Source organism: Phalacrocorax carbo, chromosome 1 (assembly GCF_963921805.1).
Source record: "Phalacrocorax carbo chromosome 1, bPhaCar2.1, whole genome shotgun sequence".
Lineage (NCBI taxonomy): Eukaryota > Metazoa > Chordata > Aves > Suliformes > Phalacrocoracidae > Phalacrocorax > Phalacrocorax carbo.
The window spans coordinates 125,051,557-125,067,874 of NC_087513.1; the positions used below are offsets into that span (position 1 = coordinate 125,051,557).

The 16,318-nt window shown below is 36.4% G+C and overlaps 1 protein-coding gene across 1 annotated transcript in view; it reads left to right on the forward strand.

The window, feature by feature from the left end:
- CFAP47 (cilia and flagella associated protein 47) overlaps positions 1–16,318 on the forward strand; it is a 346,829-nt gene that overhangs the window by 188,749 nt on the left and 141,762 nt on the right. Inside the window, 2 exon segments of the mRNA XM_064473493.1 lie at positions 3,040–3,151; positions 13,617–13,754. Of these exon segments, the coding sequence (XP_064329563.1) occupies positions 3,040–3,151; positions 13,617–13,754 (250 nt within the window).

Sequence of the window (16,318 nt, forward strand, 5' to 3'; positions counted from 1 at the left end):
ACTTTAGGAAGGGTTTGGTAAATGTGATTGAAGAAGGCAGATTGATGGGAAAAAAGCTATTTAGAATTTTATAATTCTGGGATTGGGCCGTGTAGCACATTAGAAACGTATATTTATGGAGTAGTGTGATTATAACTGAATTAGTAGTAGTAGAAACTTTGTTAAACCACAACATTAGCAGGAAGAATCATAGAATCATAAAATACCAGGTTGGAAGGAACCTCAAGGATCATTTCATCCAACCTTTCTTGGCAAAAGCACAGTCTAGGCAAGATGGCCCAGCACCCTGTCCAGCCAAATCTTAAAAGTGACCAAGGTTGGGGAATCCTCCACTTCCCTGGGGAGACTATTCCAATGACCGATTGTGAAAAATTTTCCCCTTGTGTCCGGCTGGAGTTCTACCCAGGGTAACTTGTACCCATTACCCCTTGTCTTTTCTGTGTGACTCCTTGTAAAAAGGGAGTCTCCTCCTACTTGTAGCCACCTTTTAAAACTAGAAGATGGTGACAAGATCTCCCTTAAGCCTCCTTTTCTCAAGGCTGAGCAAACCCAGTTCTCTCAGCCTATCCTCCCATGGCAGGCTTCCCAGTCCTTTGATCATCCTTGTGGCCCTTCTCTGGACCCCTTCCAGCCTGCCCACATCTTTTTTGCATAGCAGGGACCAGAACTGGACACAGGACTCCAGGTGTGGCCTGACAAGCGCTGAGTAGAACGGGATGATGACTTCTTTATCTCTGCTGGTTATGCCCTTGTTGATGCAACCCAGCATCCTGTTGGCCTTCTTGGCCGCAGCAGCACAGTGTTCGCTCATGTTGAGCTTGTTGTCCAGCAGGACCCCGAGGTCCCTTTCCACAGAATACTAAAATTTAGACACAAGGGGGAAAAAAACACGATCAGATGGAAAAAGAGTCCAGTTATTGATAAGATATGGTGGCAACAGTGGAAAACCCGTGGAAAGAAAGGAGAATTAGAGGTCTGTAAAGAGTGAAATTAATTGACAAATTTTAGCAAATATTTCAAGTAGCATTAAATGATTTCCATAGTTCAAGAGGTGAAAAGATTAAATAGATCAAATGAATGAATGACAAATTATGAAGAGAGAGCTCATGCACAAAGATAAGGAGTTAACTAGAGCTATCTCAAGGTAACAAGTCTACCTCTGTCGTTACAAAAGTTCTGTTCTCTATAAACTAGTGATGAACTCATTTATTATGAAGGAAGCAGTGAAGATGCACAAGTATTTACACTGAAAAACTGCATAAATTTACATGGGAAAATACTATGCAGTTAGAAAGGTAACATCTGTAAACTAGCTTCTGATGTCTGGTACCTAAGTTCTAGAAGTTTTCATGAAAACAGGAGAATTAAACCAGCGTTAGTGTAGTCAAGCATACTTTTTTATTTCTTTTCAAAATATGTACTTCAGTAATTTTAGTCAGAAAAGAAATCAGAAATCTGCAGATTTATCATTCCAGCATGATTTCTGCAGAATGTATGTAAAGATAAACCTTTGCTTTCTTTAAGGATTAGAGTGGTGATGGAAGAAAAAAAAAAGACCTTAAAAGTAAACTGAGCTTTTAAAGTAATATAAACAGTATTGTTTTTATACCGGTCATATATGCATATAATACTTAATAGAAACTTACACACAAGCTCATGGATATGATTCTAGATTGTTAAAAGCAAAGCTGTTTCTAGCCCTGGGAACTCTTGAACAACAATAAAGAGATGCAGAGGATTTATATGATTAAATTCATAATATGAAAGAACAACCCCTTCTGTGCCTTTGGACACTTTCATAAATAGGGATAAAAGAGGTGAGAAGGTTCTGAGCTGTTGGTTGCTTTCTTTTAGACACTTTTTGCCATGAAATCCACAGTTTCAGACAGCCATCTGGGTTCTCTGTCTAACTGGAGAAAGCAGGCACCCAGCAACAGAACTCTAAAAGACCCAGCAAAAGCAATGGAGAGCCATATAACCAGGCCAGTAGCAAAATATTAAGACATATTTTCTCTATGGATGTCTAGTTTCTTTCTTTCTGACCTGACTCGTGAATTCTCTCAAAATTCACCTAAACAATATAGAGAAAATTTTATTATTTGATGTAGTAAGAACTTGCAGCATGCTACAGTACTACATGATGTCTATGAAAATATTTTTTAAAAGGACTCCATACATCTGTGGAAAATAGTAACCTGTAGTCAGATGTCCACTGCAGAAATTGCAACGTCAACTTAAAATACCATCACTCAGCAACAGTTTGCTCCACCCAGTGGCAGAGGTAACAGAAGAGGGTGTGAGCAGAACCATTCACACAGTCCACCGGCTGGCCTTTTGCACAACCAGTGATTTAAGCAAATAATCATCAGCTGTGGTTGGTAGTGCCTCAGCCTTGAATGTCTCTTCCGTGAGCAGCTGATCATAGTCTTTCTGTAGCAAACTTATACAAGCAACAAAGAAATGAGATGTAATTAAAAAATACTCTCAGCCTATATTCCTGCAATCAATCAGCTTTATAGTCTACAAAATCTAAAACTCAGCATATGAAAGTGGTATTGGTCTTTTCATTGTTACTATGTACGCCATTGCATACATGTCAATTACAAAATACGACACCTCACAAAGCATGGTTCAATATCACTAGAGGTATAGCAATCGATGTTAAAACAACACTTCAGATTTTGCTTTGCTCTGTCTAGTTAGATGGATCACTACTGTTAAACCTCATGTTACACTTAATGTATGTAAAATATTAAGGGCCTGACTGTGCAGCTACGCATACACATGTAGTTCCATGGTCTACACAAGATACTTTTATTCGCGTTGAGCAATGACTTCAGAATTTGTGCTTGATGTGATCTGTATCTGCTGCGCTACTCTTACAGTATGTATTCTTTTCATGTGCACAGAGGTTAGGACTTACCAACAACATGCTTTATATCTTACTCTACTTTTCAAAGCAAGTGGAGTGGATATTGTGTTCTTGCAATAGTACCTCGCTTTTGATGATTTTTCCTCTTTGTGAATTCTCTTCACCAGGTATCTTCAGATCTTTCAATGGTGGGTGGTGCACCTGTTATTTCTGTAGAACCAGATGACACAGCAGCTTACAATCTGAGTGTATGTCCGTGGAGACGAGGAATCTTTCAAGGTATAATGTAGAATCCAAATATATAAAATACCTATAAATTAGCAGATTAAACCTGTTTACATTTAATGCTTACACTTCTGTTCAACATAACCTTTCTTTTGGAAGTGAGACTATAATTACTGGTGATACTGGCTTTTAAGCTGGCTCCTATTTTTATTTGTAAAGGTATATTACTGCTACAAGTGTGGTCAGCTGCTTCAAAAATGCCAGTATATGTGCAACTTTATGCATTTAATTGGTCCCATGAAAAATGACTCAATAGGAAATAATGATTCTGAATTATCACTAAGTTCTTGGGTCTAAATTTAATTTTCCAAAACCTGTTGAACTGCTACAGTTATCATAGCACTACTAGAACAGAAGACTTAAAGGCAGAGACCAGAATTTTTTTCTTTCCCTTAATTAAAGTTCAGTTTGTTGACCACAAGGCAAGAGTACATACATAGAATGTAGTGAACCTGATTCCTTCTTTGAGATGTGTAGAGGCTAGGGATATCTAAAATTAATTGCAAATACTTTGTGTCAGTCAATGTTTATACTGGTATTCTTATGAAACAATAGCAAGACTCTTGGTTGTTTTAACTAACATCAGAATGTCGTATCTGATGTTTTGTCCTGAAAAAAATGTTTTTTTTCCTGAATATTTTTTAACAATTCAAATTCCATAATTTTCAAATGCTTAGTAATAATTGTACACTTCTGGGGTGCTCATTCTTTACCTCAGAACCAGAACCTGAAAAGCATGATTGTGAGAATGAAGCTGTACAATCAGTCTTTTTCTTCTTTGTAGAGTAGCTATTGTAGTAACTCTCAGCAGAGCAAAGTATGAGAGTGTGTTTGGAAGGGAATTATGAGAACAGAAGAGACTGTCTTAAAGTAACTGAATAGCCCTCAGGAAATCTAGATTTGAACAACTTCTTAAACAAAAGGATCTCTGATATTAGATAAATCTCTTAATCCAAAATGCTTAGTGTATAGTTTTGATTTTGTGGGTTCCTAACTCCAAACACTTGATTCTGCTGCCTGCTTAGACAATTGAGATTAATGGCAGCTGTTTTTTCAACATTAAAAAGCTATTAATTCTTTTCCCTGAGGATGCCAAACTAGTTTGCTCTTTTGACCATTTTGGTTTTAGTGTCTGATGTGTAAAATGCAAGTAATAATGTCATCCCAATTCACAGGTGATTTGTGAAATGAAATTAATACTTGTAACAAAGCTTGGCCTAGTGCCACAGGAAGACTTCAGGGCCTTCTTGCTAAATCTGTAGCCCTGAGACAAATTTCACTTTCTCTGAACAGGAGTCGGATTTCAATGAAATTTGTGACCATCAATACTGTTCACCAGGAAATACTGAGGATGTACTGTATTTTAACTTATGCCTTTTTTTTCAAGCCTTGAAGAGTTAGGAATGTTATCTTCTGGCACAGAAAATCCCCAATTCTTTTATACACACTGAAAGATTCAGTAGAAGAGGTTCCAGGGGGCCTATCATACAGCAAACTAATGCCAGGTGGTAAAAGCCATGCCTTCAAAGGGACAGAGATAACATGTTCAGATCGATATCTCCTATGTTCTGTCATTCCCCTAACTTATATTACAATGGTTTCCATTACGTTTGGAAGTATTATATGTTCACCGAGTGAGAAAAAGAGAGAACAGTCAGTCTCTCTAACCTGACAGAAAAGTTATTGGTTCAAAGGCTGGGAAGCCACAAATGCTCTTTTTTTCAGAAAACAGTTAATTTATTTTATGCTTTAAAATAGCTTGATAGAAGGCTGCAGTTATCCTTTGAAGAGACAGGCCCAGTTCTCTACCATCCACCCCCTGGCTCAGTGCTTGCTTTAATCACTACCTTAGGAAATCACATTCATTCTTCCTCTGGTGCGGGGACAGTTTCGGTTATGTCACAGAAATTTGTGGATGCTCTCTAATCATTCAGCTGCTGTAGGAGGGAGAGGGGTGGAAAGAAGAAAGGCCACTGTTGCAGGTTTGAAAGGCAGCTGCTGATTTTGCTGTCTGATGTTAGGTGTGATATGAACCTAAGTACCAGGCGTCCTATCTAAGGTAACATCAGTTAGGAAGTGCCGACTTTGTGGCTTCAAGAACAGAAGTCAGTCTGCTTCATACTGTGCAAGGCAGAGAAGTCATTTTTGTTCCCCAAAGCAGAATTTTCAGTTCCTGGGAAACATTTATGTCAAAGCTGAGATATATATGAATTTCTGGCACTTTTAGGATTTTTCAGCAGCCAGCCTGAAGCTTGAGGATCACAGATTAGATGTAGGTGATTCAAGTGGGAATTAATTAGGACTCAGGTATCTTAGTCCTTTCTAAATTCAAGATAGTACAGGTAAAGGATAATTTAAACACCACAAAAGAAAGGTATTCTTTATTCAGTTTGGTGAATTTGTTTAGAGGGAAGTAAATAATCCATGGGGCAAATATGTTGAATGATTGATAATAAAAAGCGCTGCTCAGAAGTCATTCACAGAGTGAGGAAACTTTATTCCATGAGGAAAAAAGAACAACTATTTAGATATGTAGTTGAAGACACTGTCATAGTGGTGATGGATGATTTCTACTTTAGAAATAAAATGTACTGAGCAAATGGTCTGCATTTTTCCTTTACATTCAAAGTATTTTTCATTGCAAAATTATATAGCTGCAAAATTATACTTCTTTTGCTTTCTTTCTGTCTATTTTACAATTGCTAAGCTAAAAATGGGCACAGTTCTTTTCAAAAGTCCATTTAGAGACATTCCAATAGAGGGCTAATATATGCTTCATCTGGTTCGTAGCTGTATGACAGCTTTCACATAGAAATAATAGCTAATAAACATCTCACATAAGGTTCTGGCACCAGATAAAATTCTTCAGCAATCTGTTTTCGAAGTAATAGAACAATTTCCTTTAGGTTTGATGAAGCATCTTTTACATATTACTTTATCTTTTACCAAACTCTTATTCCTGCTTTCCGCAGGATAGACCAGAATTTTTCCAGAATAGACCAAAGCTCATAATGCTTGAATATTTCTTGTGCAAAAATACATGCCGGTTATAGTCAGTGTCCTTTTATCCATAAAAACTTACTGGCTTTTGGAAAGGAGCTTTCTAATTTTATGAATTGCCTTTAATTTATTTCTAGAGTATATCTGTACTTAGTAGGCAGCACTTTTCCATGCTACTTGGAGTTTTTGAAGCCTACATTAAGGAAAAAGGGCAGTATATTACAGGTCATGGCCTGTCAGATGGAGCTCTAGGACAATTTAAATGAGTTGGTGAAGATCATGCCAATACATTCAGGCCTGTAAATGAGTTGGTTAAACTTGTTTGTTTAATGATATTTCCCTTCAACACTTGTGTGACATCTGATTTAATAAAAAAAGTGTTGTCCATTTCTTTGGAGGAATTCTGTAAAATGATCTGCTGATCACTCTAATTTCAATGGAATAATAAAACCACATGCGCGAGGAAGACCGTCTCTGTAGCTTCTCATAGCCGTTGCCCTATTTCCAGCACCTGTCAGTAACTTTGCTTTAAGCACTTCCTTTTTAGCTGAGACACCCTCACATATTGAGACTAATTAATCTGTAATAAAGACAAAGTTAGAAGTATCTTCTGGTTGCTGGATTACCGTGAATGGCTCTGGCATACCTCCACTGCTGGATCACTGGAGCTCACTGAGGAAGGGCTGCTCTATCTGTACATGTCACCACCTAGCAGGACGATTCCCAGCATACTCTTTCCATCTATCCTAGTGCAGTTGGAGTTGAATACTCCTGTGCCCTTTCAGATCATGATTTCACTGTCACATTATGAAGAGACAGTGAGAATTATAAATAAAACAGTTCACCTCTTTATTAAATGCCAGAAAACCGTATATGAATGATAGCTGACAGCAGGGTTTGCCACTTGCTCTTTTCTCCTATGTATGAGCCTTAAAGCTTATTCTGCTTCCTTTTCACTGATGCAGGGAGCAATTCATTTAGGCCCAGTATACCAAATAGTAGGATTTACAGAAACTGTTTAGAATTTACATATATCATCATAGACGTTTTCCTATCCAAAATAGAGATTATGAAGTGTTGTTTTAACCTACAGTAAATATACTTTTTTTGCCAGTAGAAAAATTGGCCAAAGCTCCAGTTTACATAAATTACACTCATCTTTTCAATTTATCTTCTCTCTTCTGTGGAACTTTTCAGAGGCAGCAACTATACATTGATTTCATTGGCAAGAAAAAAAATCAGGTAAAAATAAAAATGCTCCTCCTATTCCCAAAACCTGTGCTAGTTAAGATCACGTTGGTATATTTAAACCACAAGCCAAACATATCTATATCTTCTCAGATTTGTGTGAGTAATTCTGTGGCCAGATAGCCTTCTGTTCCTGTTTCCAGTTAAAATATTGGGATATTGTGGGCTTTTATCATCTCTCTGCACCAGAAAATAATAGTGTACAATACATGTTGTTCAAATAGTCCACTGAAATGATACAGAAAGTAAAAAGTCAAATATTTCCTGCTTTCTTAATTGGATTCAAGGATGTGGTATTGTAGAGTATAGCCAATGAGTCAGTCTAACATGTGATGTTGTAATTACAATTTTATTGGGAAATAAAACAGCCTGCCTCCTTTTAAAGGGATGCATCTTCTCTGAAGCAATATAAAACAAGGCTTCGATATTAATATGTGGACTGAAGCTGTACAAAATGTTTAAACACTGGTTAGTAAAGCTAGAAAATTGTCAATGCCATTTTGACCAGGAAACTTTTTTAAAGCAATGTTGCAGCAGCAAAAAGACAACCACCACAATTTATGTAGCTTTTAGTTATTAATTTCCAATATAATTCTAGGAATACTTGTATTGTTGCTTTGGCAAGTTTAGTATTTTTTGTTAGGAAATCTGTATGTGCCAAAGGAGAGCTGAGAAGAGGAGTGGTATTTTCTAAAATACTTAGTGGTGACATAATTCTGTGGCTAACTCAATCAGTGGGAATTGTATCTCTGTGATGTACATGAAATCTTTGTTTTTGAATGTATGCTTTAAAAATTGTCAGCCATGATATGTTGGCAAGTTACATTGTTCTGCAATGTATGACAGAGAAGTCAGAACTGAACAAATAGATGCAAGAAAGAAACCCAAACACTGGGGGCTATTATTCATGAGCAAATTATAATTTATCAGTTGCTTTGCAGCATCAATAAGGTAATATGAGATGTTCCTGCCTTTGCTGATGACAGTGTAAGCAACAGTGGGCTCTGTAGGATGACAGTACATTCACAGCCAAAAGACTAAAACTTCCTGCATCAAAGCCCTTACATAACCTGAGAGACAACCTCAGCAAAACCATATGAAAAAAAATGTAAACATGCTTATTTGTTACTTTAAATCTGTCATTTTTGATGCAGTGTTTCTGCACCTTTCAAATCTATTTTTTATTACCTCATGGAGTCCTAAGGACTTTTTATTACTCTTTATTGTAAAAAGTCTGTTTCTATCCAGCAAAACACGTTTAGATTTGAATGTTTCGTAGCCTGTAATTTGAATAAATGAATATATTTATGTATCATCAGATAACTTAATCTACAATAGTGGTCATTGGATTGCACCATTCACTCCTGAACCAGGAGAGCATTCTGCTTAGGACAACATTATACTTCCTAGGAAAACATTCTGCCTTAATTTAAAGAATCAAGTCATGCAGAACATAGTACATACTAAGTATCCTCACTCATAAGGATTCTACATTCTGTATTTGACTTGAAATTAATGCACTTTTTTTTTGTTATTTGCAGTTCTTGCCAGCAATGATTTTCTTTTTTTCCCCTAATAAAAATTTTAAATAGCTTTGAGCCAGTAGTATCACTTCGATGCCCATGAAAACTATGAAAGAAAATTTATTAATATTTTAAGATTAAGCAGATAAAGAGTTTAAAAATGTATGCCATCCATAGTGAAACTGATTATTTTTTATTGAAATACTTTGACAGATTTAATTGAGTGCCTTCCAGAGACTTGATTACATTACATCAATCCAGTCACCTTTATTGATCAAGATTTTAACCTCATTGTTATTAATTCTGTTTCTTTGAGATCTGTTTTCCATAAAGAAAGTAACTTGAGTGTCAGCAATTATAGTGCAATTCTTCACTGATTTTTTGATTGTGCGATTGCTGGATTATCAGCACAGTGGTTTAACAATTCAAGTAGTTTTTAGTTACCCTAGTTCTCCCACTAGCCCTTGAAATCTTCTTGAGCATTAGCAATTTAAGATTCTAGAACTTTTCAAGCATTCCAGGATTTGCTGCAAATAAAAATTAATTATTCAGAGTTCTTCAGTCAATTATTTTGACGCAGACTCAAAAAAGTTACTGTTGTTTTACCATCCCCCTACTTACTGATGAAATAAAAATTTTTAAACTGCGAACACTCGCGTTCTGTCCCTCTCTCACACACATACGCACACTACAATATTCTGAAATACAGACTATTGGTAAAGAAAACCCTCTACTGTCACTGGAAGCAAGGACTAAGAAGAAAAAAGTATTTAAATTTAAAAATGAAGTGATGCTTTAGAATTTATGAATTTAGTGCTTTTCAGCATTTATGCAACTATTTTAAAAATAAACTTTAAAGCTATAATTTTGCAATTTTTTTGCTCATTTGCTTATAATTTTTGATGGCTCTCAATTATATTGATGATTAGGATGGTATTTAAAATTAGTAAAGTCTTTTTCTTGTACTTTACCTCTCACAAACATTGTGCTTCAATAAACAAAAATTATACAAGGTTTATATACTGAGACATAAAATCAGATTAATTAGTTAGTATTTGTCCTCCTAAGACCCATTAGCTGTTAGTGCCATCAATTATGTCCTCTTACATCAATATTTATAAACCTTGAGTACTTTCCTCAAACTTTATTCCCCTGAGCTTTCCATATGGTTTTGGTTTTTTATTGTACTTATACATCTACCTTGTCTTTGAGGATTTTTACAAAATATTCAATAATTTCCTGAATTTGCAATCACGTTCCTGCTTATTTGGATAAAATTTCTGGCTTCTGTACTGTGACTAAGTATAGACATTTGTAAAAATTTTCTATTAAAAATGGGGTTTTTTTGTTTAATTATTTTTATTTTTTTTAATTTGTATTTTAATAGGTTTTTCTTAACAGAGGGAAGAAAATCTGGGATTCTGATATTTTAAATCTAAAACTATAAGTTTCCTTTCTCAGGATTTAAGTACACACCTATTTCCATTGTTTTGGTTTTGCTTTGAACTTTTTTTTTTAATATCTGTGCGACCCAGTTGCCGTCTCTTAGAGAAAAGGCAATGGCAATGTACAGCTGATAAACCTTGCTTCCCTGTGACAATTTAATGTAATCCTTCTTAGCAGAAATAATTTGTCAGTGTTTGTAATGTTGAAATGGCCACCTGATCATAGAATCACAGTATAGTTTGGGTTGGAAGGTACCTTTAAATGTCATCTAGTCTAACCCCCTGCAATAAGTAGGGACACCTTCAACCAGATCAGGTTGCTCAGAGCCCCGTCCAGCCTGACCTTGAATGTTTCAAATGATGGGGCATCCACAGCCTCTCTGGGAAACCTGTACCAGTGTTTCACCACCCTCATTGTAAAAAATTCCTTCCTTATATCCAGTCTAAACCTACCCTCTTCTGTTTTAAAACCATTACCCCTTGTCCTATGGCAACAGGCCCTGCTAAAAAGTTTGTCCCCATCATTCTTATAAGCCCCCTTTTAGTACTTAAAGGCTACAATAAGATCTCCCTGGAGCCGCCTTTTCTCCAACCCCAAGTCTCTCAACCATTCTCCACAGGGCAGATGTTCCATCTCTCGGATCATTTTTGTGGCCCTCTTCTGGGCCCGCTCCAACAGGTGCATGCCTTTTCTGTGCTAAGGGCTCCAAAGCTGGGCGCAGCACTCCTGGTGAGGTCTCACCAAGGTGGACTAGTGCAGGGATGAATGTCACGGACTCCTGACAGATGTTCTGCAGAAGACCTTTACTGTCACCTTTTTACTGCTTATATATCTTTTCAACACATTCCTCACGCGATCATGCGCACAATTTCTGTTATTCGTCAGCTAGCTCTAAGCACGCGCCTCATGCTACGTTCTAATAGGCTGTTCTATTTGCGCTATCTCATTTGTTTTTGCTTACTTAAATCTTTCTTGGCATTCCCATGTTTCTGTCTCTGTTTTTTACTGCTGCATTGCTTCAGTTCAAGGACGTGTCAAAGAGTGCTAAGTTACTTGCAAATTCATCGCCCACAGACTAGAGGGGCACAATCACCTCCTTTGACCTGCTGGCCACACTTCTTTTGATGCAGCCCAGGATACAGTTGGCTTTCTGGGCTGCAAGAGCACATTGTTGGCTCATGTCCAGCTTTTCATTGACCAGTACCCCCAAGTCCTTCTCAGCAGGGCTGGTCTCAATCCCTTCATTCCCCCAGCCTGTATTGATACTGGAGGTTGCCCCAACCCAGATGCAGGACCGTGCACTAGGCCTTGTTGAACTTCATGAGTTTCACATGGGCCCACTTCTCAAGCTTGTCCAGGTCCCTCTGGATGGCATCCCATCCCTCAGGCATGTCAACTGCACCACTCAGCTTGGTGTCATCTGCAAACTTGCTGAGGGTGCACTCGATCCCACTGTCTATGTCACTGATGAAGATACTAAACAGTACTGGTCCCAATATGAACCCCTGAGGGACACCCCTCGTCACTGATCTCTATCTGGACATTGAGCTGTTGACCACTACCCTCTGGATGCAACTATCCAACCAATTCCTCATCCACCAAACAGTCTATCCATCAAATCCATGTATCTACCTTTGAGCATATCATGAACAAATGTTGCTTTCCTAAGACTTCCTGGCAGCATTTGACTTTAGTTCTGTTTTATTTGCCTCTTTTTTTTTTCTTTTTTCTTTTAAGAGTAACCTACTTCTAGCATAATTTTATTATCAAAACTAACTCTGAGGCCATTTTATTAAGATTCATCTCTCCTGAAATGAAATTAAACTAGAAGGTTTAATCCAGCCTTCTGCAGAAGTGTGTGAATAAGGGAAGAAAGTTAAGCCTTGAGGACTGTAAATGAGATAGGTGTGTACAGGAAGCTTGATCAGCTCCTGGCTGCAAATGTCACGGTGGCTTCCTGAGCCAGTTGTTGTGACTGGTGTGGTGCTGTCTCTCCCCCTCACTGCTGCTCCCTTCTCCAGGTTCCACGTGAGCCTTGCTATTTAGCTTCAGCTATTCCTGTTAGTAAGATGCTAAATTCAGCTAGTCAGGGAGCACAGCACGTCCTCTCTGCCATATGATCTGTTACCACACATCTATCCCACTCAAAGCTGGAGAAACCAAAAATACCATTGAATGTAGGTATTTTCAAATCAAATTGTTCTGGGACTGTCATAAAATGATATTAATTCTCCATTTCAAATTTAAAAAGCTCCACTATGAATAATTTTCCCAGACCTTTAATAGGATACAGTTGCATACATTCCCTTTGGGAGACCATTTCACATATATTCTAATGCTCTCAAATGGGGAAATTTCTCACTGTATAATATCATAAATAAGTCACCTTCTCAAATTAGTTTTTCATTGTACGTATGAGACAGGAATTAAACCTGCAACATATATTTATTTCAGCTTTGAAACTCTCCAGAATGTACTGAAATATTGAGGGATGGACAGTCATTTAGATAAAATAATAATGATATCTGATATTTCCAAGAAATTACATAGATTTAAAATTCTTAGTCAGAGGCACATAACACAAGAAACAAAACCTGATTCTTTAAAGCTGGCATATCAAATCTTCCAGAATAACATCAGTGTTGTTTAAAGGAACCATGTACATACTAGATTTTTTTTATTAGATTTTGTATTATCAAGTAGAAATCTCCATTTTTAACTGGAGAGATTTTTCACTCCAATTTAAAAATTCTCTTCTTACAATCTCTATATATTTTATCTTCCCTAAATACTTGATTACAATACAAAAATGTATGACAGAAATGCTTTAACTATTACATTTATTATCGTATAGCAGTAGAATGAGACACCATGATTTAAAAAAATAACAGGATCAATGAAGATGATGCATAGATAATTGTGCTGCAAAGAAAGATACTATTATTGTCTGCCATATTTTATGATCTTTGAAAAGTGTGTTTGCTTGCATTCGTTATTACTGCTCTTTAATTCTGGTAAGTAGGAAAACACTTTTGGGAGAAAAAATGGTTAATTTACTTGGACTCACTCGAGATGTATTTTTTGTTACCATAAACTATAATTGGATGCCTGACACTCGGAGTAGAAGTTTTACTTCATTTTTTATTAGTTTTGAACTGAGGAAATACTTGCACATGTCTGGCAGTCTGTTTTATACAGCTAATGCCCCAGCTAATATAACACCTGGTATCTGTTTGTTTTAGGTGTAATTTCATTTGTTGCTGAAGATGAAGACCAACAGCAGTCCCAACATAACAGCTCACCAGAGAAGACAGATGGTGAACAGGCCCTTCAGAAATTGTCAACAGAGGCACCACAAACTGTTGATGCAGCAAACATGGGTATGTTTGTTATTATGGATAAGTTCGTTATCAGTTTATATAAACTTATATCATAATTTCTTTTTAAATTAAATGTATATTTAGTATTCCAGGCCACATGCCTGCAAACAGCATGAAGTCAAATGTTTATTCCAGGCATATGTAAAAGTTTTCCTTTTCTGAATTTTTAAACATTTTTATGAAATTTTAAGCTGAGCTTGTTTTTTCTTTTTTTCTTTTTTGGAACAATGTCACCGAATATCACTTTTTGTTGGAAAGGGGCAGCATTTGTTAAATGCTTGCTTTTAGAAGTGTCCAATAATATTAATAGTGCTGATGTCAAAGCAGGCCATTTCTGAAATTTGCATCACTCCATTCCACTGTGGAAAATATTTTGACTGTCAGTCATAGATGCTCCTTTGGTTAGTTACAGTAAAATCGAGAGGAGAAGATTCCAGAATGCCTGGTTACTTTCAGATTGTCACCTCATAGTTTTTTCCAAACAATTTCTGCATTATTTTGGGGATTTTTAAAGCATTCCAGAGGAGTTCTTTTGTGATTACAAATATGCACATCAAATAGACAAAAGTGGGATTTTTTGTCTGTTTTCAAAAGGCTTTCTCCATTTTCTTCTTTACATTTGCAAGTAAAGTTTTGCCTGTAGAACTGTGCTTTTTATGCTTTTAATACCTGATTTGGAATATTTTTAAATTATCAAGCATTATGTTAGATGGCTAAAGCCTGTCTCACAAGGAAAGCTATCAAGGAGAGTTCTTTTTAACATGAAAAAAGGTGTTTTAATCAATATTTAGTTTTTAGGAAACCGATAAGAGCTTGCAATTTGTGTTCTCTTGATCTTCTTTGCAACTCTAATGTCACCTTAACAGAATTTATCTAGTTTTTAAAAGAATTAAAAGCTAATTTTATTATTAATAGATAATAAATACAGTTAATCCAATATGAATATCAGAAAGTCTCTTCTTTTATAGTCTATTAATACCTCTATTTAATAATATATAGACACCTGGAGATTCTCTGATATGATGCCATCTCAAGAATTTACAATCTGTGTAGGCAGGACAGAGGCAGGAAGAAGACAGAAGCTGAGAGAAGTGACTCTTCCTGATCATACCAGTAGCTTAATTTAAAAAAAAAACAACCTTTTTTTCCTCACAAGCCAGAGCCCTAACAATGGATATACATTGTCTCTCTAATCTACCAGACACATTACCATATTGTTTTTTGCTACATCTTAATGTGAATTTTGAAACACTTTTTTATACAGCTCAGACTTCTACTGTATTTAACTTTGTTGTGTGCACTCCACTTATTTTTAACAGATGTATTTAAAACTAACAAAATATAGTAAAATGTTTTCTGTCATTATGTAGCTCTTATACAAAATCAGATCTTCCAAAATGTTTTGTGCAAACATTTGATAATACAATGTGAGTTTAAAATAGAAAAGGAATGGAAGTGGAAGAGAATGATGTAGCTGGACATGGCAAAATACTGTTTTCAAAAGAAAACAGAAAATAATCAAAAAGAAAATAACGTGACCAAAGAACTAAGATTTTCCCATAGTGCTTATGATACAGATAAGACTGTTGCAACAGTGGTAAATCATAAAAAAAACCCAAAAGGCCAGTCAGTGCTTAATAAATTGAGGAACAGGGGGTTGGGAAGTCTAGAAGTATTAAATAGAGGACTTTTAAAGCCAAAGGAAACAAATGTAAAATAAATCCAAAGAGAAATAAAGAGCTTTGTGAGGACAGTACAGGCTCAGTTCTGTCTGGTGTGTTTGAGGGGAACACTGGTGATGTGAAACAGTACTGTTTTTTTTAAATTCTGGCATGAAGAGAGCTAGAAATAGGAGAAAGTCCTGAGAAGGGCTGGGTAATCAGCTCTAACTCGGCTCCCTTTTTCACCGCACACTAATTTACATGGATATAATTACTCCAACACACAGGGTCCCATTGGTAGTTGGAGTAATCTGCACAGCTTATTCATATATGGCTGCATCAAGTTGCTGCGTCTTATCTTTCAGTTACCATCTTTCTCTATCTTTGTGCTACTGTAGAGTTATATCTTTATCTTATTGTAACCTACGTGTTTCTAGTGAATGGTACCAACTCAAGTTTCATGACTGCTAGCAGGTTTAGGGGATCATAAGGATTGCTTTCTAAAGTGGACTTAAAGTAGGACATGAAATGACTCTTCCCTAATACAGTATCGTTTAATAATAGGATTTTTTTCTTCACTACAGAAGATAGACCCTTATAATGCCCATATCCTAGAAACAGCAAGATTCTGTCTCACCTTTAAATCAACCAACTGCTTCTGGTCATTTCACAAAACATTATCTTCCAGTACAACCATTCATTTGTACCAGACATCTGTAACTTTTACAGCTGGGGAAAGTATCTGCTGAAAATGGCAAAATAGAGATGGAATATAACAAGGTGTGATCTGACGTATATGATGGCAGTAGTCTGTTTCTGAACTTACTTCAAAGAAGACCTAACAGAGGCTTAGCTTTATCCTATACAGTTTTTTTTACACCTATATAGTTACCGTTGTTTTTA